General features: G+C 40.0%; 1 protein-coding gene across 1 annotated transcript in view; it reads right to left on the bottom strand.

The window, feature by feature from the left end:
- Window positions 1–701: 701 nt before the first annotated feature.
- Window positions 702–25,611, bottom strand: part of LOC308692816 (E3 ubiquitin-protein ligase SH3RF3-like) — a 135,097-nt gene continuing 110,187 nt past the window's right edge. The window contains exons 4-9 of the mRNA XM_081369221.1: window positions 20,169–20,263; window positions 17,926–18,096; window positions 10,888–11,114; window positions 8,171–8,448; window positions 2,799–3,139; window positions 702–1,309 (exon numbers count right to left, since the gene is read on the bottom strand). Coding sequence (XP_081225347.1) covers window positions 1,141–1,309; window positions 2,799–3,139; window positions 8,171–8,448; window positions 10,888–11,114; window positions 17,926–18,096; window positions 20,169–20,263 — 1,281 coding nt within the window. The 3' untranslated portion in view covers window positions 702–1,140. The remainder of the gene's footprint in view (window positions 1,310–2,798; window positions 3,140–8,170; window positions 8,449–10,887; window positions 11,115–17,925; window positions 18,097–20,168; window positions 20,264–25,611) is intronic.

A 25,611-nucleotide genomic window follows, 5' to 3' on the forward strand; every position in this document is an offset into this window, starting at 1 on the left:
CACACATACATACACATACATATATATTATTTATATATATACACACACACACTGTGATCATTCAAAAGTTTGGGATCAGTACGTTTAAAAAAAATTATAATAATAATACTTTTGTTCATCAAGCACGCATTGAATTGATCAAAAGTGGCAGTAAAGATATTTATAATGTTACAAAAGATTCTATTTCCAATAAATGCTGTACTTTTGAACTTTCTATTCATCAAAGAATCCTGAAAAATAAAATGTATCAAGGTTTCCCTAAAAATCTGAAGCAGCACGACTGTTTTCAACACTGATAATAAGAACGATTATTAATAATTGAGCACCACTGATACTTGATATAATTTAATAATTAAATTGCTAATAATTATAGTAAAAAGTAATTATTCCAAACTTTTGACCAGTAGAGTGTGTGTGTATATATATATATGTGTGTGTGTGTATATATATATATAAACAAATTTGAAATATACATTTAAATTATATTATTGTGACATTATTTTCACTATTAAACAAACCATAAACTCTTAATTTTTTGGTTTAATTTCAAATTCTCAATCCTGTAATGCATTATTTTTCTTCTGAATGATCATAAAGGCACTACTATACTAATATACTAACATGCTGTATTCATATTTACCATTTATATAATACATCATGAATTCATTTGCATTACAAGAATGAGAATCTAGTGGGGAAAATAGTCAAAAATAATTATTTAAAAAAAAATTGCTTTCTGAAAAATTTAGCTTTTAACATTTTTTTTAATAAAATGTTGATTTTGGAGTGAAATATGACAGGTTTGATGAGCTTCATCACTCACTACATTCATCTCGGATATCACTGGTGATTACATCCTCCATGTGTCGTTATCATTCAGATCTGCTGATTCAAGAAGGAAATAAAAGCGAGGATGAAGCAGGATCTGAGATGTGATCCACACACACACACACACACACACTCGCTCGCTCGCTCCTCCAGAAGAGCCACATCTATCATCTGGAAGGGCTTCCTAGCAGATGTATGAGGACGATGGCAGTAAAGATGCTCGTTCTTGTGTTGTTGTGCTCGTCTTCATGAGTGTGTGTGTTTCTCCGGGACGATCCCGTGATTCAGAGCTTGTCAGCTGGTGTTTGTCCTCTAGAAACTCTCCACGAAGCTGCCGGGGAACAGGCCCGTTCGGCCGGTGCGCTGAAGCGTTCCCTTGTACCAGCCGTCTTCTCGTTTCTTGTGCACGAACACGACGTCGCCCTCCTTCAGCTCGATCTCGGCCTCGCTCTGGGGCGGATACGGCACCAGCACACGAAACCTGACGGAGGACAAACACACGCTTCTTGTGTTCAACAACAGCACAGTATCAAACCAGATTGACCTGCACTCATCAGATTAATACCATATGGGCAATGTCTGATAACATCAAACCATAAAACATTGATTTAATCAACATCACAGTTCATATAATCGGGGTGAGCGAGGCACATATTATTAAAGGGATACTTCACCGTTTTTTTCATATTAAACTATGTCATTCCCTTAACTAAGACGAGTTGATACCTCTCTCGTCTCAGTGCGTGCACTCAATCGCTCAATGGCGTGCGGCGACACTTTGATGGCACTTAAGCAGTGGAGTGGAGTATCCCTTTAAACACACTTTAATTCCACTTTTCAAATATTTTCTTCATTTTTATTGAAAATAAATGCCTTCCCGGTCTGATATGTGATGGGAAAAGGGAGTAGAACGAGTTCAGTAAAAGGCGAATTCAAACTCAACTTGTCTGGGCCAATCAGACGTCAGTGGGCGGAGTCAGTGTAAATATCGTCTGCCAACAAGGTAAATATACACTCCGCAATCTTTTCCCACTATCAAGTAACGTCTGTGCGTTGAAAAGGTTTCCTTGAAGATAGGTGTGTCACAATATATCGCAATTAAAAAAAATCTGTTTTTCTGTCATCCAGAAAAATTAAAACAGATGACAACAGAATTTCTGGGGAAAAACATTTCATAGGGCCGTCTTATTGTAAGAATGAAATGAAATTATTAAAGTTTTATGAATTCAATTGATAAAACATGCCTTTTGATTTTTAAAATGAAAACCGAATGTTTTATGCCTTCATTTGATTATTTTTTTTTAAATAAAATCATAGATACAGAAATTTAAAACAGACAACACAAAAATTCTTATGAATAAATAAAAATACATAAATAAAACAGAATCCAGAAAAGTTAACAGACATCACATTCTAAAAAAAAAAAAAAAAAAAATTTAATTTAATTATTACACAAGCGGAATCCAGAAAAAAATATTAAATTATCAAAACGGAATAAAAATGACAGTGTGAGGAAAAAAATTCAAGTTTACAGAGTTTTAGTGTCAGTTCTACATTAAACTACTGTATATAATGTTGAATATAATGTATAATAGTGCAATGGGGGAATATTGTGTGTCCTGATAATGCCAAATGTCTGATGTTACCAGTAAAAAGTGTCCTACATTATTTTAAACACATCTAGTCAGAGTGAAATCATATTCGTCTAAAAATAATTCTGTATTTACAGCTTCAGAATCATGAATATTGTTATTCTGGTGTCTCTATTGTCCTGTGCTTTGGGTTTCAGCACCGAGTCCAAGACTATTCATTTACACACACAATGTAATATCAGCATTTTAATCAACAGTTTTAGCTTTTATCATATGTCTTGGAGTATTGTAATAATATCGTATCGTGATATGTGTCGAATCGTGACATGAGGGGATCGTTACACCCCTCCTTGATGTTAAAGGCATGTGCTTGCTCACCTCTCTCGGGACAATGGCTTGGGTTCGGGCCGGACGGCCAGCGGTGAGGATGAGGAACAGGCCTGTCGTGTCGGCGGAGACACAGAGAAGTTGAGATCCAGCGAGCCGCTCTTTCTGTGCAGCGGCTCCAGGCCCATGGCTCCCTGCATCTCGCTCTCCACGGGACAGGACCCGGCCCGCAGCTCCGGGGCCATGGCTCCCCGCACGGAGGAGGAGGAGGAGGAGGAGGACGAGGAAGAGGAGGGGTCGTGTGTGGGAGAGACCGATGGGGGCGAGCGGGACTTCTTTTTGGCGGCCGCTCCGGACAGCAGCTTGAGGAGGCCGCTGCTCTTCTTCTCCTTCTGTGGGACAAACACACACAGATAGGGGCGTTTTCACCACTTGTGGACATAAAACTGGAATTTACAGTAGAAATGCTAGTGCGAAATATCATTTATTGTGCCATGGTGCCAGATGACGATTGGTCGGTGTATTACTTCAATGAATTATGTAATATTTTAAAATATGTGATATGTGGATTTTAATTGAATCGACACTCTACCTTTGATTATTGACAAAAAAAAAGTTTAAAAAATGTTTTGTCACACACACACACTCCGGAGTTTTAGACCAAGACCGAAGCAAGACACACAACAGTTATCCAGAAAAGTTAAAACAGACGACAACAGAATTTCTAGGAAAAAAAAACATTTCATAGGGCCACCTTATTGTAAAAATGAAATGAAATTATTAAAGTTTTATGAATTCAATTGATAAAACATGCCTTTTGATTTTTAAAATGTGAAAATGAAAACCGAATGTTTTATGCCTTCATTTGATTACCACCGTAACTTTTTTTTTATAAAATCATAGATACAGAAATTTAAAACAGACAACACAAAAATTCTGATGAATAAATAAAAGAATACATAAATAAAACGGAATCCAGAAAAGTTAACAGACATCACATTCTGAAAAAAAAAAAAAAAAAAAAAAGAATTAAATTATTATTATACAAGCGGAATCCAGAAAAATGTATTAAATTATCAAAACAGAATCCAGAAAAATGTGAGGAATTTGGGGAAAAACCAATGGATTTCATTGGGTCGTGTTACAAACAGCATCTGGAAGTGTTGCTGGAGTCACGTGATCCTGTGAATCTGCTGTTAACGGTAAGAACAGAGGGATGTCCGAGTAATCCGTGTCTGTAATGGCTGTTCTGCGGGGACACATGCTGTGTGTGGGTGGAGAAGAAACTCATTCTGGGTTTGGTGGAGCTGATCCGAGCTAAACTCCCAACAGAGCAAATCCAAACCAGGCCACTAGGAGGCGCCTGAGACCCAGACTCTGACTGGAGCCCAAAGAAGAAGAACTAGTCAACCTGCATCTTTTCTTCTCAGATTCTGGGTAGGAATGTGGTGTCAGACCCCTTTGTGTTCACACTGTTGCTTTTGGGATCTAGTCCAGTTCAGGGTTTGATGGCTGATCCCATGGCCTTCAATATTTGATTCAGTTCACTTACATTTTATGTGCCTCACTAAACAAGATATTTGTATATTATTTAGTTAAATGACATTGCTACAAATGCTGATAAATGAGCTTAACTCTGTTTATCTTTTACACAAAAACATAACATTTTGTTGCAAGGCTACATACATATTCTTGCACTAGATCACACACACATTTATTTTGAATTGTTTTCCTTGAATCATGTTTTAATTGCAGAAGGCAATGGTAACGTCAGCATACAATAAAAGAAAGATGTAAATTAAATAAAGTGCTTTACATTTTCCAGGTAAAGTAGATATGTCTAAAAGCAGCATTCAAGGAAACAATGAAATGAAAAAGTAAAACTGCATGTTCTTCACTGTATGAATAGAACATATACTCTACAGATTCTTATATTAGGTTGCTGTCACTTTAAGAACTACAGTAATGCACAGATCCAATATACTGATACACATACATTTTTAGATGTTTACATTCACTTAAGACACTCGAGAGAGCCGAGAGTGGTTTGTGTTCAGATTGCGTGTTTTTAGCGAACCGTACCATAAGATGACGTCGAAGCGTACTCAGTCCACCTCCTGAGATGCTCTCGCTTCGCTTTAAAGTCCCTGTGAACCGGAAGTTGCAAACGACTTTTCTCCAGTGTTATGACGTATTTCCCAGTGAAACGGAATATTGAACAGAGGGCAGGGTTTTACTCTAGCGCTCCTCCTCTCCATCTCTGCTCATAACAGACTAACGGTTTGAGGGGAGTGGTTAAGCGTTGCCCAAACCAATTCCTCAAACCTACGTCATCAGAGAAGGTCCTCCAATGCAGAGGGGAGGGGCATTTTCAGATTTTGATTAAAGATTACTATGGTAAAAAATTTTTTTTTTAAATATTTTCTTGCACGGATTAATTGTTCACCACAAGACTAGTAATATGCGCTAACAAAGTAAATAGGGTCAATTTTGATTTCATGGGGACTTTAAAGGGGTCTGAGATCGTTTGGAGTGTTCACATATGGGCCAAATATCACGCAAACCTCCCGCGCTCAGACCCCTGAAAAAGAGCAAGTGTGAAACACCCTTAATGTTCAGTAATATTATCGACTTGACTGACAAGAACGAAACCTGAGCTGAGCTGAGCTGAGCTGAATTATGAACTGCCAACAGCAGACACACACAGACCTGAATCTGAACAGAATCTGTTTCTCTCTAATGGAAGAAAAGATCCGCAGCGACTCACTGCTAAATTAAACTGACCTACAGATCACACATGACTATTCACACAAACCCACTGAAAGAAACATTTCATATTAAATGTAATTTTAATCATTCATTTAACATTTTTGCTTGTGTGTTGCTGGGAGGTTGCTAGACGGTTGCTAGGGTGTTGCTAGGGAATTCTAGGTGGTTGCAAGGGCATTCTGGGTGGGGTAGGTGGTTGATGGGGCCTTCTGGATGGTTGCTGGACAGTTGCTAGGGCATTCTAGGTGGTTGCCAGGCGGTTGCTGGGGGGTTCTGGTTGGTTACTAGGCTGTTGCATGGGGCATTCTGGGTGGTTGCTAGGCAGTTGCTGGTGCCTTTGCTGGGGGGTTTTGTGTGGTTACTAGGGTGGTTCTGGGTGGTGGTTTGCTAGGTGGTTGCTAGGGCATTCTGGGTGTTTGCTAGGCGGTTGCTGGGGCAGTCTGGGTGGTTGATAGGGTGTTCAGGGTGGTTGCCAGGCGGTTGCTGGGGGGTTCTGGGTGGTTACTAGGCGGTTACTGGGGGGTTCAGTGTGGTTCCTAGGCTGTTGCTGGGGCATTCTGGGTGGTTGCTAGGCAGTTGCTGGGGAGTTCAGGATGGTTGCTAGGCAGTTGCTGGGGTGTTCTGGGTGGTTGCTAGGCGGTTGCTGGGGGGTTCTGTGTGGTTCCTAGGCTGTTGCTGGGGAACTCTGTGTGGTTCCTAGGCTGTTGCTGGGGAACTCTGGGTGGTTGCTAGGCAGTTGCTGGGGCAATCTGGGTGGTTGCTAGGCAGTTGCTGGGGCATTCTGGGTGGTTGCTAGGCGGTTGCTGGGGGGTTCTGTGTGGTTCCTAGGCTGTTGCTGGGGAACTCTGGGTGGTTGCTAGGCAGTTGCTGGGGCCTCCTGGATGGTTGCTAGAGAGTTGCTGGGGGGTTCTGTGTGGTTCCTAGGCTATTGCTGGGGGACTCTGGGTGGTTGCTAGGCAGTTGCTGGGGCAATCTGGGTGGTTGCTAGGCAGTTGCTGGGGCAATCTGGGTGGTTGCTAGGCAGTTACTGGGGCAATCTGGGTGGTTGCTAGGTGGTTGCTGGGGCATTAAAAATCCGACACGTGTCTGAACATGAGATCTGTGCATCAAGCCTGAAGTGCTGACATCATGAGATCACATGTGCGTGCCAGTTCCTTCCCACCTGTGCATGACCTGTGTGTCTCGTTGTCTTATTTTTAACCATGCGTGTGACTCTGAGCTAATTAACAGCCCATAATCAACATGCAGGAACGACTGCTGAAACAACATGTGATCACACATCATCATGTTCATCACATGACCTCAGTGAAGTCTGTCTCTCATCTACCAACAGAAAGACTGAGGAAATATTTATTTTCAGCTGTAAAACTTTTTTTTTGCTGATTTGCTTAAATCATTTATTAAATTAAATATTTATGTACTAAATATACTATTAAAGTAAACGTAGCAAATAATTTTGAACCTAAGTGGGTGAATTATGTATATGATGTATATCACAATGTTATGATGAACTATATGCCTTTCTCCACTGATGTTCTGAGCTTTTCTAAGCATTTCTTAGGATGCTGATTGTTAGGAAGCAGCTGTTTGACTCTGAGATGGCGAACGGGGAAACTAACAACACATTATTAGCTGTTTAACGTAGTCAAGCCAAAGGCTAATCATGTTAATTACCATTATGTGTTTGCAGTTGTAGAGAGCGATCCTGTATAATTCACTCGTCCACTTCTTCTGAATCAGTTTCTGCTTCCAACATCTATGGCTGAATTACACCAGTATTTCCACTTTTCATTGTGCAGCGTTTACTACAGTAAAGTTGAACCAGTGGATCTCTGAGCTGCTGTGAGTGAGTGGAGGCGGGGCTAATTTGCATATTCATAGTTCCATGTATACTAGATGATGCAAGGGTGTCGAGTTACATTCAAGATATTTTAAGGCATGAAGAAATTATTTTCACAGGAAAAAAACGTTTAAATATGTCATTTTGGTGATCAAAGATGAGTTTTAAAGGATAAAATTATTGGCTTTAAAACAAGAACAAATATCTGCCATTGGAGTCATAAAAATAAACTTAAGAAATAAAGGGGAAACAAAGGTTATTTTTCTGATCCCACTGGCAGACATGTTTTCTTGTTTTAAACAAAAACTCACTTAATTTTAAAACATTTTTAATGTCTTTAAAGTCTTGTAATATTAAACTAATTATGACAAAAATTAATTTAGTCTTTTTAGGTATTTATTGTCCCTCATGATAACTAGTACTAGAATATATTCATATACTAGTTATTTTGATCAACTTTGAGAACAACTAGTATATATTTATATTCTAGTTATTTTGATCAACTTTGAGAACTAGTACTAGTATATATTCAGATTATAGTTGTATCCATATACTATGAAAACTAGTACACTACGATAACTAGTACTAGTTATATTCATATACTATGATAACTCGTATACTATGATAACTGGTACTAGTTATATCAATATACTATGATAACTAGCACTAGTATATATTCATATACTAGTAATCATGAGGCACAATAAATGCATAATAAAAAACAAATTTTTGTCACAATAAATTTGATTTATTATTACCATGAATTTAAACATACTAATGAGCTTCTATGAATATGTTAATGAGCATGACTGACCTTCTCCACCTTCTTGTCCTGGAGTTTGTGGAGTCCGTGAGCGGAAGCGTCTCCTGCGCTCAGGTGAGCCGCGCTGACGTTGGGCGGTGTGATGGCGGAGGAGGCGGAGCTCATGAGGAGTCGAGCAGAGTTGGGGTTAGGAGAGAGCGGGTGCACCTGAGGGGTCGCCACCATCGACAGGGGTCGAGCGGGGGGGCGGGACGGGCTGGCCTGGGGTCGCAGAGGGGTCACAGACGCCGTGGGTCGCTCAGGGCTGCTGCTCGCCGGAGGACTGTGGACTGTTTCAATCATTTTAAATGCAATTAGTCATTTGTCACATATATGTATGTGCTCAGGGTTTGAAATGAACCTTTTCACTCACCGGCCAGTTTTGAGTTACTGGCCAATTCAGAACTTCTACTAGCCAAAAAAAAAAAAGGAGAAAAAAAAAAAGAATATATATATATATATATTCTTTTTTTTTTCTCCTTTTTTTCTCCTATATATACACATATATATATATATACATATATATATACATTTTATATATATATATATATATATATATAAAATGTATATATATATGTATATATATATATGTGTATATATATATATATATATATATATATATATATATATTATATATACTATATATTATATATGTATATATATATATATATATATATATATATATATATATATATATATATATATATATATATATATTATAAAAATTTTACACATTTTACAAACTCCTGTCATCCAGCCATCTCCTCCCTTCCTTTTTCATCCTCGTCCTTTTCACCACAAATGTATTTTAGGTGGACAGATCAATACTCAGTTCAGTATTTGCGCTAAATCTGTGCAGATTTGTCTTACACGAACTTCCCAGCAAAGTGAGTAAACATAAGTAACACACTAAATCGGCTCGTGATTTGACAGCGTTACACGCCACTGTTGATTTTACACGCATTTGGCGGGTGTTAATTTCAAACTCTGTGTGTGCTGTACTGTTTTTTAAAATAAAATGTTTATTGGTTTTTAACAGAAAATAGCACAAAAACAAGAGTATTACACAGTGACAGGTTAGGCAGCAGATCACACAGGAAAGAGAATGAGAGAACAACACAAACATGTGCTGCATGTTTCAGAGTGAAGCACAACAGTGTGTTCTTTCACATGCGAGCAGCTCGAGATCCACCTGTGTTTTTAGTGTCTCGTCTCTGAATGTGTTCTGTGTTCGGGTCGACTATAACATGCATTTGAAAATGCAAAACATACAACCATCTTCCCAAACTTGTAATGAGAAGCGCTTACAGACCAGCTGTTGTCAAAAGAGAAACTTTAATGAAGAAATTAATGTTGCTGTTATACTGTAAAATTTTTTATTAATTTTAAATTTTTTTGGTCGAATTGTGCAGCCCATAAAACAAGCACAGCAAAACTGGAGCTTGTAAAAAAAGGCATTTCAAATTGATTACATTTGGATGCAATCCCAAAAAAATCCCCCCCCAATCCCTATTTTGACCAGTCCTGAGTGTGTCGTCATGTGATTAGATGATGTCACAGCAGGTCTGATTCGCAGTGAGACGGTGTCCCGTCCCGCCGTTCTGCGCCGCTTCACAAGCTTCGCTCCTCGAAGTTCAAGAACTGCCGAGAATGCAACCCGGCAATTACTGCCAACGCAGGTGCAAGGCATTCATTACAACAGACGTCTTATCTGAGCTGTAAAATGCTTTAACAAGCTCCTTTACCAGCTAATGCGTCTTCAGTGAGCGCCGATCTGACCTGAATAGATTACAGAGCGCGTCACGTTCACACGCTTCATTGGCACTGAGCTGACATGCGGGAAAAACTCTCTGTGTGTGTGTGTGTGTGTGTGTGTGTGTGTGTGTGTGTGTGTGTGTGAAGACAGATAACACTGCAAAAAGCTTCAGTAATGACAAACAATATGCACTGCTACAGTATATTCAGACACTAGCTTATATTAATATTTTGAATGTCATTTTAATTTGAGTTAGAAATTTTGTTGTCATTTTTATTTGTTTTTTAAGATGTCTACATAGTATTTGTTAATTTTCATTTGTTTAAAGGGCACCTATTATGCAAAATTCACTTTTACATGGTGAAAGTTTGAACATAAATGTGTGTTGGCAGTGTGTGTACACAACCACCCTATAATGATAAAATTCCACCCAGTGTTTTTTTTTAATCCCCATGAATCATAAGCACTGTCTCAGAACAAGCATTCTCAGATTCGGGGCAATGTGACTTACTTTTGCACAAGCCCCTCCCACAACTGTTGACTGACACTGGTGTATTAGCATAGACCCACCCTGAGTGAGCTGTACACAAGCCCCTCCCACAGCTGTTGACTGACACTGCAGTATTAGCATAGACCCACCCCGAATGAGCTGTACACAAGCCCCGCCCACGACTGTTGACTGACACTGCAGTATTAGCATAGACCCGCCCCGAATGAGCTGTACACAAGCCCCGCCCACAACTGTTGACTGACACTGCAGTATTAGCATAGACCCGCCCCGAATGAGCTGTACACAAGCCCCGCCCACGGCTGTTGACTGACACTGCAGTATTAGCATAGCCCCGCCCTGAGTGAGTTGTACACAAGCCCCGCCCACGACTGGTGACTGACACTGTAGTATTAGCATAGCCCCGCCCTGAGTGAGCTGAACACAACTCTAATCCCTCTTTTGAGTGTTCTGCTGGCGACTCACCGAGCTGCATGGCGGAGCGCGCTTGATTGACAGTTTGCTGACTGGACAAGCGCAGACAGTTCTTCATGTGTGGAGACGACGGGCTGGAGAGCGGCGAGCCGGAGCGAGACGCCGAGGACATCAGGACGGGACTCGAGGGGCCGGCGGAGCCCGGGGATCCAGGAGCCACCTTCGCCTGAGCCGATCCTGGGAGACACGGCCGCGTCTGACCGACCGCAAACGGGGCCCTGAGGACACACAATCACAGAACATGAGGACACACAATCACAGAACATGAGGACACACAATCACAGAACATGAGGACACACAATCACAAAACATGAGGACACACAATCACAGAACATGAGGACACACAATCACAGAACATGAGGACACACAATCACAGAACATGAGGACACACAATCACAGAACATGAAGACACACAATCACAGAACATGAGGACACACAATCACAGAACATGAGGACACACAATCACAGAACATGAGGACACACAATCACAGAACATGAGGATACACAATCACAGAACATGAGGACACACAATCACAGAACATGAAGACACACAATCACAGAACATGAGGACACACAATCACAGAACATGAGGACACACAATCACAGAACATGAGGACACACAATCACAAAACATGAGGACACACAATCACAGAACATGAGGATACACAATCACAGAACATGAGGACACACAATCACAAAACATGAGGACACACAATCACAGAACATGAGGACACACAATCACAGAACATGAGGACACACAATCACAGAACATGAGGACACACAATCACAGAACATGAGAACACACAATCACAGAACATGAGGACACACAATCACAGAACATGAGGACACACAATCACAAAACATGAGGACACACAATCACAGAACATGAGGACACACAATCACAGAACATGAGGACACACAATCACAAAACATGAGGACACACAATCACAGAACATGAGGACACACAATCACAGAACATGAGGACACACAATCACAGAACATGAGGACACACAATCACAAAACATGAGGACACACAATCACAGAACATGAGGACACACAATCACAAAACACGAGGACACACAATCACAAAACATGAGGACACACAATCACAGAACACGAGGACACACAATCACAGAACATGAGGACACACAATCACAGAACATGAGGACACACAATCACAGAACATGAGGACACACAATCACAGAACATGAGAACACACAATCACAGAACATGAGGACACACAATCACAGAACATGAGGACACACAATCACAGAACATGAGAACACACAATCACAGAACATGAGAACACACAATCACAGAACATGAGGACACACAATCACAGAACATGAGAACACACAATCACAGAACATGAGGACACACAATCACAGAACATGAGGACACACAATCACAGAACATGAGGACACACAATCACAGAACATGAGGACACACAATCACAGAACATGAGAACACACAATCACAGAACATGAGAACACACAATCACAGAACATGAGGACACACAATCACAGAACATGAGGACACACAATCACAGAACATGAGGACACACAATCACAAAACATGAGGACACACAATCACAAAACATGAGGACACACAATCACAGAACATGAGGACACACAATCACAGAACATGAGGACACACAATCACAGAACATGAGGACACACAATCACAGAACATGAGGACACACAATCACAGAACATGAGGACACACAATCACAGAACATGAGGACACACAATCACAAAACATGAGAACACACAATCACAGAACACGAGGACACACAATCACAGAACACGAGGACACACAATCACAGAACATGAGGACACACAATCACAGAACATGAGGACACACAATCACAGAACATGAGGACACACAATCACAGAACATGAGGACACACAATCACAAAACATGAGGACACACAATCACAGAACATGAGGACACACAATCACAGAACATGAGGACACACAATCACAGAACATGAGGACACACAATCACAAAACATGAGGACACACAATCACAGAACATGAGGACACACAATCACAAAACATGAGGACACACAATCACAGAACATGAGGACACACAATCACAAAACATGAGGACACACAATCACAGAACATGAGGACACACAATCACAGAACATGAGGACACACAATCACAGAACATGAGGACACACAATCACAAAACATGAGGACACACAATCACAGAACATGAGGACACACAATCACAAAACATGAGGACACACAATCACAAAACATGAGGACACACAATCACAAAACATGAGGACACACAATCACAAAACATGAGGACACACAATCACAGAACATGAGGACACACAATCACAGAACATGAGAACACACAATCACAGAACATGAGGACACACAATCACAGAACATGAGGACACACAATCACAGAACATGAGGACACACAATCACAGAACATGAGGACACACAATCACAGAACATGAGGACACACAATCACAGAACATGAGGACACACAATCACAGAACATGCCGACACAATGAGCGCTAATGTAACACAGGAGTCAGAGTCTCTGATGTGTATTGACCGCTAGTCTAGATGATGTTTAACAGTTTCTTGAGGTCAGTCTCGGCCTGAGGACGCTAATGGAGGATTACACAGGGATTATAAACAGAGATCCCAGAGGAATCAATTATTGACTGAAATGAATCAGAGCGATTCTCATAATTTCAGCAAAAAAAAAAAAAAAAAACATGCAGTTCTCAGTGTTAGTTTATGTTAGTTAAAGGGGATCTATTATGCAAAATTCACTTTTACATGGTGTTTGAATGTGTGTCAGCAGTGTGTGTACATAACCACCCTATACTGGTAAAAATACACCCACTCCCCTTTTGTTAATCCCCATAAATCATAAGCAGTGTCTCAGAACAAGCAGATTCTAGCTTTTGTGACATCACATTTCACAGGCCCCGCCCATGACTGCCCCGCCCTATTAGCATAGCTCCTCCCCTCAGTGAGCTGCACACAGTCAGCATGTTTATCTCCTCACCAGAGCGTTTAACAGCAGCATTCAAGTAAGAAAAGTATTCTTATTAAAGCTACTAAAGTTATTCAGTCAAGAGCAGTGAGTGATTTTCTGTTTTTATGAATTTATCATAAAAATAGCACTAGGTTCTGTATATTACACTGCTTTCACTTTAATACACAGATCTAATATACACATGCAATTTCTTTCCCTGCTGTTTACGTTCACAGGCATAACCGACTGTGATAGTCAAAACCAAACAGATGTTTTAGTTTTTGGCAGAGTATCCGAGGCACAAGCTGTACAGGCTCCGCCCTCTTCTGGAAAGGGGGCGGGGACCATTAGCTCATTTGCATTTAAAGATACATGCACAAAAACAGCATGTTTTTTCTTACACTCACACCTGAGACTTATATTACATCTTGTAAAAAGCGGCAATGCATTGACTAATGTTTATAAACGAGACCTCATGATAAAGTGTTATTACATAAAATAATTATAATTAATTCAAATTAAATTCTATAATTCAAGAAGTTTCAGTTTAAGTGAATGTTCTTCAACCTTTACACTTTTTATCACCAATAATTTTAAATGATTTTTCTAGTCATTCTCAACTTTTTAAAACTTATCTTTTTTAAGTTTTTATTAATTTCCATGACTTTTTCAAATCCCCCAAAAATCCCTCAAATATCCAAGGTCTCATTTCAGAACATATGTAGAATGATCCTATACATAGATCACTGGAAGAAAAATGAAATAACCTATTAAACCTGAAAGTATTATGCAATCATTTAAGACATTTATCCGTTTATAGAACTTTTTGGCATAAAGGGTTCTTTAAAATTGAGTCAAGAACCCTAGAGTTTTATCTAGAACCCCATTAAACCTCTTTTGTGTAGTTATAAACTGTCACAGAACTGCAATATAAACTCAAGTAACTATTAAACTCTTTATAATTCTGTATGGTTCATGATGCAGGAATGAGCGACTCAAATCTTCTGTGTCTGCTGACATTTAACGCGTAATGACTTCATTTACTCTGGCGTTTTGTGCTGCATTAATCAGACTGAAGCGAACCTGTACAGACAGAGGAGAGATGAGGATTTACAGCGATGGATTCCTCAGATATCAGCCTCTCTAAGTGAAACAGATCACGTTTTTATGTTGACCCTCCCGTATGGAGGCCACCTGAGGGAAAATGATTCCCAGAAGCCCGGAGCCGTGGCTTAATGTGTTTACAGACGCTACACGACTCCACCTGTGTGAAAACACACACACACACACACACTCGGGAGGATTCGCCTCGTCTCAGGATCGTTATCGCTGCTTTCATTGCATGATGAAAAAGGTGTTTGTTCGCCTGTCACACATGAAGTTTCTGCAAATGCAACTTCACCAATTACAGCTGAGACTCACACGTCTAAAACGGCACTGGGAACGCAAACATTTGCACGTTTATTTCAGGAGTTTTCAAAACACCAGATGCAAAGGCTCACAGGTAACCTCGGCAAACATGTGATGATGATGATGATGATGATGATGATGAAAATTCAGAGACTCAAACAGATTCAAGCTGCACGATTCTGATAAACCGAGAATATTTTTTGTTTGTTTAAAATAGAGATCATGATTCTCCCACTATTCTGAATAGACAACTAAACAAAATAACATGTCATTTAGTATGAGGTTAGGACAATATGTCAGTTACTACAGTAAGAAATCATTTTGAATGAATGATGATTCAATGTCACACTTACAAAAACTTCACTTGTTTCATTATGAATCAGCATTTTTTAATGAATTTCTTGAATGAATGATTCAATGATTTTTTCATTACTGGATGAAGCAGAATTTTGAACGAAACTCTTAAATTAATGATTTAATGACTCATACAAAGACTTCAAGTGTTTCATTACTGGATGAATCAGTGTTTTTGAACAAATCTCTTGAGTGAATGATTCAATGACTCACACAAAGACTTCACTTGTTACATTATTGGATGAATCAGCGTTTTTGAACAAATCTCTTGAATGAATGATTCAATGACTCACGCAAAGACTTCAAGTGTTTCATTACTGGATGAATCAGTGTTTTTGAACAAATCTCTTGAGTGAATGATTCAATGACTCACACAAGTGTTTCATTACTGGATGAATCAGCGTTTTTGAACAAATTTCTTGAATGAATGATTCAATAACAAACACATTTTTTAACAGTCACTTGTCGCCACCTACTGGTGTAACGATGTAATCAATACAATCTTTATTTGAAGCATCATTTACCTTCAAAAGGTGATTTACTCTATTTTGATCACTACTGTAGACATCAGTGTTTATATCCGAACTATAAACTTTTATCCCAGTGCTTCTGAATGAATGTAAGACAGAAATAATGATACAGTGTGTTTGAAAAGACTGTTTGTGAAGCTGTTTCATATCTATACATGACAAATGCTCTCTCTGACTCAGAAAACAGATCTGAATGTTCGCTGTGATCGGATTTGTCAAAGATTTAATAGAGACGAATCGCTGTCATTTAGGAATAAGATCATGTGGGTGTTTGAATCGAGATCAGGACCTTTTAATGATTAATCGTGCAGCTCTAAGATCTAGTAATAGACTCTCCAGATTCTCTCCTGTGGAAACGCAGCTCTAATGCATCAGCTATATATCCTAATCAATGTGTCAGCGGAGCAATTTCACCTTCTCAACTCTGGTCATTAAAACCTGCGCATGTAAAACACACCTGCACTGAGCAGAGCTGATCCAGGCCTTCAGCTGGAGATAAGCATCTGGAAACTCAAGGGAAACATTCTTTCTGTTGCTCGTTCATTTTACTGTTACTGCGAGTCGAAACAAACCCAAAGATTGGCTGAAAGATAAAAGATCGGCTCAATAAAAGATTAAATAATACTAGAAATATTGTAAAATCAGGTCTGGATCAATTCTGTTCAACAGCACATTCTGTAATGTGTAAAAACGAATGTTTGTGATTCTATAAAATAGATCTTTAGAAATCTGCTCTGTTCAAACACAGAAATCTGCAAATAATTATGACTTGATTATTCAAACAGTTACATGAAAACGAGCAGGATGCTTGTGTTTCCATGTTTCCAACTTTTTTCCTCATAATTCTGCATTTATAACTCATAATTTTCACTTTCTTATAATTCTGCGTTTATAACTCATAATTCTGACTTTTTTTCTCATAATACTGCATTTAAAACTCCTAATTCTTACCTTTTCCTCATAATTCTGCATTTATAACCCATAATTCTGACTTTTTTTCTCATAATTCTGCGTTTATAACTCATAATTCTGACTTTTTCCTCATAATTTTGCATTTATAACTCATAATTCTAACGTTTTCCTCATTGTTTATAACTCGCTCATAACTGTGGTTATATCTCATAATTCTTAATTTTTAAGCATTTATAACTTATAATTCTGACTTTTTTCTCAGAATTCTGCGTTTATATTTAGAAATTCTGTCCATTTCCCATAATTCTGCGTTTATAACTCATAATTCTGACAATTTTCCTCATAATTCTGAGTTTATATCTCTGAATTCTGAATTTATTCACTAACTCATAATTCTGACTTTTTTTCCTCATAATTCTGCATTTATAACTCAAAATTCTGACTTTTTCCCCTATAATTCTGCATTTATAACTCATAATTCAAACTTTTCCCTCATAATTCTGCATTTATAACTCATAATTCTGACATTTTTCATCATAATCCTGCGTTTATAACTCGTATTCCATTTATGTCTCATTGTTGAAAACTGACTAACATGCACTCAAACCAAAATAGAGAAATGCTCTATAATAATATGAATAAGATGTGAAAATAATATGATAACCTACTCAATAATGTTTAATATTTCAAACATTCAGATGTATATAAAGAACAGCAGGACTGAGAGGCGGTTTTTAATGTCAAAAGCTGAGAAGGTTGTGATGAGCAGATACAGCCGACGCATTAGTTTCAGTAATGAACGTGACTCCCTCACCTGGAGACGGGCGTGACGTAGTTTCCCGGGAAAACTCCCGACGCTCCGGAGCGTAGTGACGTTCCTTTGAACCATCCGTCCTGACACTTCTCCGTCACGCGGTACATCTCGCTCTTACGCAGCTCCAGCTCGTCGGCCTTCTGCGGTTTGTAAGCGTACATGGCCAGATAGCTGCGGAAAATGAGAAATATATAATAATGAGCAAACAATATTCCTGATTATCTTATGCTCACAAATAGGGTATTTTAAGTTTTAAACCAGGTTTGCACAAATGTATCGCTCATAGTTTATTACACGGCTCTGTGGAATGCTTGATTCTGATTGGTCAGTCGCGCCGGTATATTATTCCCAGATAACAACAGAAACACAGGCTCATCCGGGTCACTGAAGTCAGCACTCGCTACGGTTTTTCTTCGTGGAAGTTTTGCGATTGGTGAACTAATAAATATTAAAACTCAGTCGAATCAATATTTTGTGTAGAGTTATTTAATTATGCCATCCAGTATCGTGGACTCGCTCTCTCTTGTTTCATACAAACGCAGCGGCGGCCATTTTGTGACTATTGTTTTGTACGCTGTTGGATTATAAGATACAAACAGGTACGATTTTAAAACAGTTTAATCAGAAATCAATATCTTCATAGTTATTTATGTGTTGAAATGCTGTGTAATAAGTCTTATGACTGTATACAGTATCACTTAAATGTCCGTCTAGTTTGATCTTGCCTGAAACTGCTCTCTCCGCGAAGCTTTGCGTTTAAAGAGCTAATAAAATATTTCAACTCAGATTAATATTTTGTGTCTAATTATTTACTGATGTGGCAAGTAGCCGTGTAATAAGCGGGATAATGTACATCCGCTTCGCGTCGGGTCCTGATCACCCTGTCAGGGTTTATTCTAACAACCGGATAGATGTACATTATCCCTTACTTAACTAATGGGACCAAATATAGTAATATTTCACTCTATTCTGTAGAATTCAACAGTAAACATGGCGTCTAGAGATAACAGAGAAAACAACCGAGAAGACTCTTCCAAAGCAGACATCAGAAACACTTTGTTTTGTCACCCTGCGGAGACTGCAGTGTGTTTGTGTGTGTGTGTGTGTGTGTGTGTGTGTGTGTAGAGCTGCGACTCTAATCGCACTTGAGAGACTGCAGAGAATAAAACACCATCATCACTTTGCTTTTCCTTCACGGAGTCGAGCGGATGGAGAAATGAGGGGCATGTGGGATTCGCTGCACTGACAGGCTAACAAAAGCTGAAAGTGTGTGTCATTTCACTAAATATGTTGCTACAAAAACACAGAGACTCCAAAGAATCAGAGTTGTTTTTTTTGTACTGTTCACTAAACTCAATCAACGTGTGTGTGACGCAGGATTGATGCCTCTCTTTAGAGGATTGATCAACTACAACAGCAGCAATTTATTACAATGAGTCCCAATCAAATCGAGTCCGCTGCTAAAACACACAGCGATTTTACGAATCTCTCACATGACGAGCTAAAAAACACAGACCGCCGGCGCGAACACACACTAATCCTTCAAACATACGATCCTGACATAATCAGTCACATCAGATGATGTATGTGTGTGTGTGTGTGTGTGTGTGTGTGTGTGTGTGTATGTGTGAAAATAAATAAAAATATACAATAATGATAAAATTAAATCATTATTGTTACTATTATTATATAAAAATAAAACATATAATATTCTCTACAAATATAGATTTTGCCTTCAGTACTTAGTCAAATACAAATAAATATACTTAAAAATAAATACAAAAATATATAAAATACAAAATAACAATAATAATAATAAAGAATTAATATAACATAATAAAATGTAAATATTATTATAATTAATAATATCTAAAAATAAAACCTATACAATATCTACATAATATTTGTAATTATATTTAGTATTTCAGTCAAATAAAAATGAATATACATAAAAATAAATATACATGAAAATAATATTAATAGTAATGTATAGAACATAGATATCACAGGTACGTCTCTAAGATGTCTGCACTTAATCTGGAAAACATCTGTTGTGTGCAAACGTCAGTTTTACATTCAATCGAAATCATAAAAGTCTTAGAGACATTGCAGATGAGCAAACACTGTTACAGATGTAAAAGCAGACGTCTGTGTGGTGTGAGTGTGTGTGTGTGTGTGTGTGTGTGTGTGTGTGTGTGTGTGTGTGTGTGTGTGTGTGTGTGTGTGTGTGTACGAGGACTCACATGTTGAGAGGCAGCTGGACTTTAGCGGCGGCGAGAAGTTCTCCGGCTGAAGACGTGACGCGAGGAGGAACAGCAGACGCTGAGATGGAGGAGTCCTGTGGAGACAACCAGACACATGCAGTCACCTTCACCTTCACCTTCACCTTCACCTCCACCTCCACCTTCTCCTTCACCTTCACCTTCTCCTTCACCTTCACCTTCACCTTCACCTTCACCCAGAGCCGGATTAACGCAAAGGCAAACTAGGCACGTGCCTAGGGCCCGATTGGCGGGATGGGGCCCAGACAGAGGGACAAAAAAAAATAATAATAATATAATGTAAAAATATCCTATCTACAATTTATTTCAATATTTATTAATTAACTAAAAATAGTGACGATGTTTATCTTCACCATAGACTGTTACATTACTGCAGTTAAACCAATTAATGTGTCCGTTACAAAGCGGGTGCCGGCTTCTGAAAGTATGTGTAACGAACGCATCCATCAGGTGCTGCGAGGCAAGCACACAAAGAAGCACAGCTCAAAATGCAGGTGTGTGAGTTGTCGTCATCTATTTTGGAGTGATTGCAATGTATTCTAAATATAAACTTGTCCTGTAGATCAGCGTCATTTCTGTAAAAATCATTCACCGCTTTATTACGAGTTTAAAAGAGCGCGAGCGTCATTAACGTGCCCAGACGCGACGCTTTGAATTTGCGCGTACAATGAATGAATAACATCGCGTCGGGAGCTGACTAGTAAAAAAGCTACAAAATTAAAAGACAAGGCGTCTGTATTCTAAGTTAAAAAGCCAACACACTACAACATTTTTAAATGTTTCAAATAAAGGATCTCATGGGTCTATCTTCTAAATTCTGCTATTAGATTATACCCTGACATTACGCCAATAATATCAGTTTATACATTTTCTTCTGCTCAGTAGCGATCGTGTCTTTCTCTTCCACTTGATTTGTGTATAGCATATTTAAAGTAGCAATGCGATATAAAAGCACTTATGCTCATTTACTGAAGTGGGATTCTGGAACTGTGAATAAATTGAATAAAACAGCAAAATAACAACAACAACAATAACATCTTCATTAAACAAAAAAGAGATTACCTTAGATAAAGTTTGATTAATATGTACATACAGTAGGCTACCGGTAAAAGTCTGGACCCATTACTATTTTTAATGTTTTTTGAAAGAAGTTTATTATAATGCTCTACAAGCCTGCATTTATTTGATCAAAAATACAGAAAAAAAAACAGGAATATTCAGCAAGGATGTGTTAAATATATAAAAAATGATAGTGAAGACTTTTTTAAAACAACTTTTTAATAATCAAAAATCCTGAAAAAAAGTATCACAGATTATAAAATAAATATTAAGCACCCTTTCTAACATTTGATAATAAATCAGAATGATCACTTGACACTAAATTCAGCTTTGCATCACAGAAATATAAAGTATAGTAAAATAGAAAACCATTATTTAAAATTTTAATAATATTTCACTATATTATTTTTCTGTATTTTTGATCAAATAAATCCAGGCTTGATGAGCATAAGAGACTTCTTTCAAAAACATTAAAAATAGTAATGTGTCCAAACTTATGTACTGTGTAAGTAAAAATATACTGCTTTTAAAATTAAATGTTGTATAAATAAAAAGGTTAGGAATCATATTTGTTTCAAGTGTTTTTTTTATTGGGGGTGGGGGGCCTCCAACATGAATTTTGCCTAGGGCCTCCTAATGTCTAGAACCGGCTCTGCCTTCACCTTCACCTCCACCTTCTCCATCACCTTCTCCTTCTCTTTCTCCTTCTCCATCACCTTCTCCTTCTCCTTCTCCATCACCTTCTCCTTCTCCTTCACCTTCACCTCCACCTTCTCCATCACCTTCACCTTCTCCTTCTCCTTCACCTTCACCTTCTCCTTCACCTTCACCTTCACCTTCACCTTCTCTTTCACCTTCACCTCCACCTTCTCCATCACCTTCTCCTTCTCCTTCACCTTCACCTTCTCCTTCACCTTCTTCTTCACCTTCACCTTCACCTTCTCCTTCACCTTCACCTTCACCTTCACCTCCACCTTCTCCATCACCTTCTCCTTCTCCTTCACCTTCTCCTTCACCTTCACCTTCACCTTCTCCTTCACCTTCACCTTCACCTTCTCCTTCACCTTCTCCTTCTCCTTCACCTTCACCTTCTCCTTCACCTTCACCTTCACCTCCACCTTCTCCATCACCTTCTCCTTCTCTTTCTCCTTCTCCATCACCTTCTCCTTCTCCTTCTCCATCACCTTCTCCTTCACCTTCACCTCCACCTTCTCCATCACCTTCACCTTCACCTTCTCCTTCTCCTTCACCTTCACCTTCTCCTTCACCTTCACCTTCACCTTCTCTTTCACCTTCACCTCCACCTTCTCCATCACCTTCTCCTTCTCCTTCACCTTCACCTTCTCCTTCACCTTCTTCTTCACCTTCACCTTCACCTTCTCCTTCACCTTCACCTTCACCTTCACCTCCACCTCCACCTTCTCCATCACCTTCTCCTTCTCCTTCACCTTCTCCTTCACCTTCACCTTCACCTTCACCTTCTCCTTCACCTTCTCCTTCACCTTCACCTTCACCTTCACCTTCACCTTCTCCTTCACCTTCACCTTCTCCTTCACCTTCTCCTTCACCTTCAGCTTCACCTTCTCCTTCACCTCCACCTTCACCTTCTCCTTCTCCTTCACCTTCTCCTTCACCTCCACTTTCTACTTCACCTCCACCTTCACCTTCTTCACCTCCACCTTCTCCTTCACCTTCACCTTCACCTCCACCTCCACCTCCACCTCCACCTTCACATTCTACTTCACCTCCACCTTCACCTTCATCTTCTACTTCACCTCCACCTTCTCCTTCTCCTTCCCCTTCTCCTTCACCTTCACCTCCACCTTCTCCTTCTACTTCACCTCCTCCTTCTCCTTCACCTTCTCCTTCTACTTCACCTCCACCTTCTCCTTCTCCTTCACCTCCACCTTCTCCTTCACCTTCACCTCCACCTTCTCCTTCTCCTTCGGCTCCACCTTCTCCTTCTCCTTCACCCTCTCCTTCACCTCCACCTTCTCCTTCTCCTCCTTCACCTCGACCTTCTCCTTCTCCTTCACCTTCTCCTTCACCTTCACCTTCTTCTACTTCACCTCCACCTTCTCCTTCACCTTCTACTTCACCTCCACCTTCTCCTTCACCTCCACCTTCTCCTTCACCTCCACCTTCTCCTTCACCTCCACCTTCACCTCCACCTTCTCCTTCTCCTTCTCCTTCTACTTCACCTCCACCTTCTCCTTCTCCTTCACCTTCTCCTTCACCTTCTCCTTCTCCTTTTCCTTCACCTTCACCTTCTCCTCCACCTTCTCCTTCACCTTCTACTTCACCTCCACCTTCTCCTTCTCCTTCACCTTCACCTTCTACTTCACCTCCACTTTCTGCTTCACCTTCACTTTCACCTTCTCCTTCTTCTCCTTCACCTTCTCCTTCTCCTTCTTCTCCTTCACCTTCACCATCTCCTTCACATTCTCCTTCGCCTTCACCTTCTCCTTCTCCTTCACCTTCTCCTTCACCTTCTACTTCACCTCCACTTTCTGCTTCACCTTCTCCTTCACCTTCTCTTTCACCTTCTCCTTCTTCTCCTTCACCTTCTCCTTCTTCTCCTTCACCTTCACCTTCTCCTTCACATTCTCCTTCACCTTCACCTTCTCCTTCACCTTCTCCTTCTCCTTCACCTTCACCTTCTCCTTCACATTCTCCTTCACCTTCTCCTTCACCCTCTCCTTCTCCTTCACCTTATCCTTCACCTTCACCTTCTCCTCCTCCTGCTCCTTCACCTTCTCCTTCACCTTCACCTTCACCTTCACCTTCACTTTCTCCTTCACCTTCTCCTTCTACTTCACCTCCACCTTCTCCTTCTCTTTATACTTCACCTCCACCTTCTCCTTCACCTTCTACTTCACCTCCACCTTCTCCTTCACCTTCTACTTCACCTCCACCTTCTCCTTCTCCTTCACCTTCTCCTCCTTCTTCACCTTCACCTTCTCCTTCACCTTCTCTTTCTCTTTCTGCTTCGCCTTCACCTTCTCCTTCACCTTCTCCATCACCTTCTCCTTCACCTTCTCCTTCTCTTTCTGCTTCACCTTCTCCTTCACCTTCACCTTCTAATTCACCTCCACCTTCTCCTTCTCCTTCACCTTCTCCTTCTCCATCACCTTCTCCTTCTCCTTCTCCATCACCTTCTCCTTCTCTTTCTCCTTCTCCATCACCTTCTCCTTCTCCTTCACCTTCTGCTTCACCTTCTCCTTCACCTTCTCCATCACCTTCTACTTCTCCATCACCTTCTCCTTCTCCTTCACCTTCACCTTCACCTTCTCCTTCTCCTTCACCTTCACCTTCACCCTCTCCTTCTCCTTCACCTTCAGCTTCTACTTCACCCTCTCCTTCACCTTCTCCTTCACCCTCTCCTTCACCTTCACCTTCTCCTTCACCTTCTCCTTCACCCTCTCCTTCACCTTCTCCTTCACCTTCTCCTTCACCTTTTCCTTCACCTTCTCCTTCACCTTCTCCTTCACCCTCTCCTTCACCTTCTCCTTCACCTTCTCCTTCACCTTTTCCTTCACCCTCTCCTTCTCCTTCACCTTCACCTTCTCCTTCACCTTCACCTTCACCTTCACCTTCACCTCCACCTTCTCCATCACCTTCTCCTTCTCTTTCTCCTTCTCCATCACCTTCTCCTTCTCCTTCTCCATCACCTTCTCCTTCTCCTTCTCCTTCACCTTCACCTCCACCTTCTCCTTCACCTTCACCTTCTCCTTCACCCTCTCCTTCACCTTCTCCTTCACCCTCTCCTTCACCTTCTCCTTCACCTTCTCCTTCACCCTCTCCTTCACCTTCTCCTTCACCTTCTCCTTCACCTTTTCCTTCACCCTCTCCTTCTCCTTCACCTTCAGCTTCTACTTCACCTCCACCTTCTCCTTCACCTTCACCTTCACCTTCTCCATCACCTTCTCCATCACCTTCTCCTTCTCCTTCACCTTCAGCTTCTACTTCACCTCCACCTCCACCTTCTCCTTCACCTTCACCTTCACCTTCTCCTTCTCCATCACCTTCTCCATCACCTTCTCCTTCACCTTCAACTTTTGCTTCACCTTTTGCTTTCGCAAGCTGAATAAATAAGCTTTACACTGATGTATGGTTTGTTAGGATAGGACAATATTTGATTATTTGATTATTAGATATACAACTATTAGAAAATCTGGAATCTGAGGGTGCAAAAAAATCGAAACATTGAGAAAATCTCCTTTAAAGTTGTGCATTTATGTTGGTGATTGTGCTGCATTCACTCACAAAAATAAATGTTTTATATATTTACGGAAGGAAATTTACAAAATATCTTCATGGAACATGATCTTTACTTACTATCCTA

The sequence above is a fragment of the Scardinius erythrophthalmus genome (assembly GCF_964197995.2).
Source record: "Scardinius erythrophthalmus genome assembly, chromosome: 6".
Taxonomy (NCBI): domain Eukaryota; kingdom Metazoa; phylum Chordata; class Actinopteri; order Cypriniformes; family Leuciscidae; genus Scardinius; species Scardinius erythrophthalmus.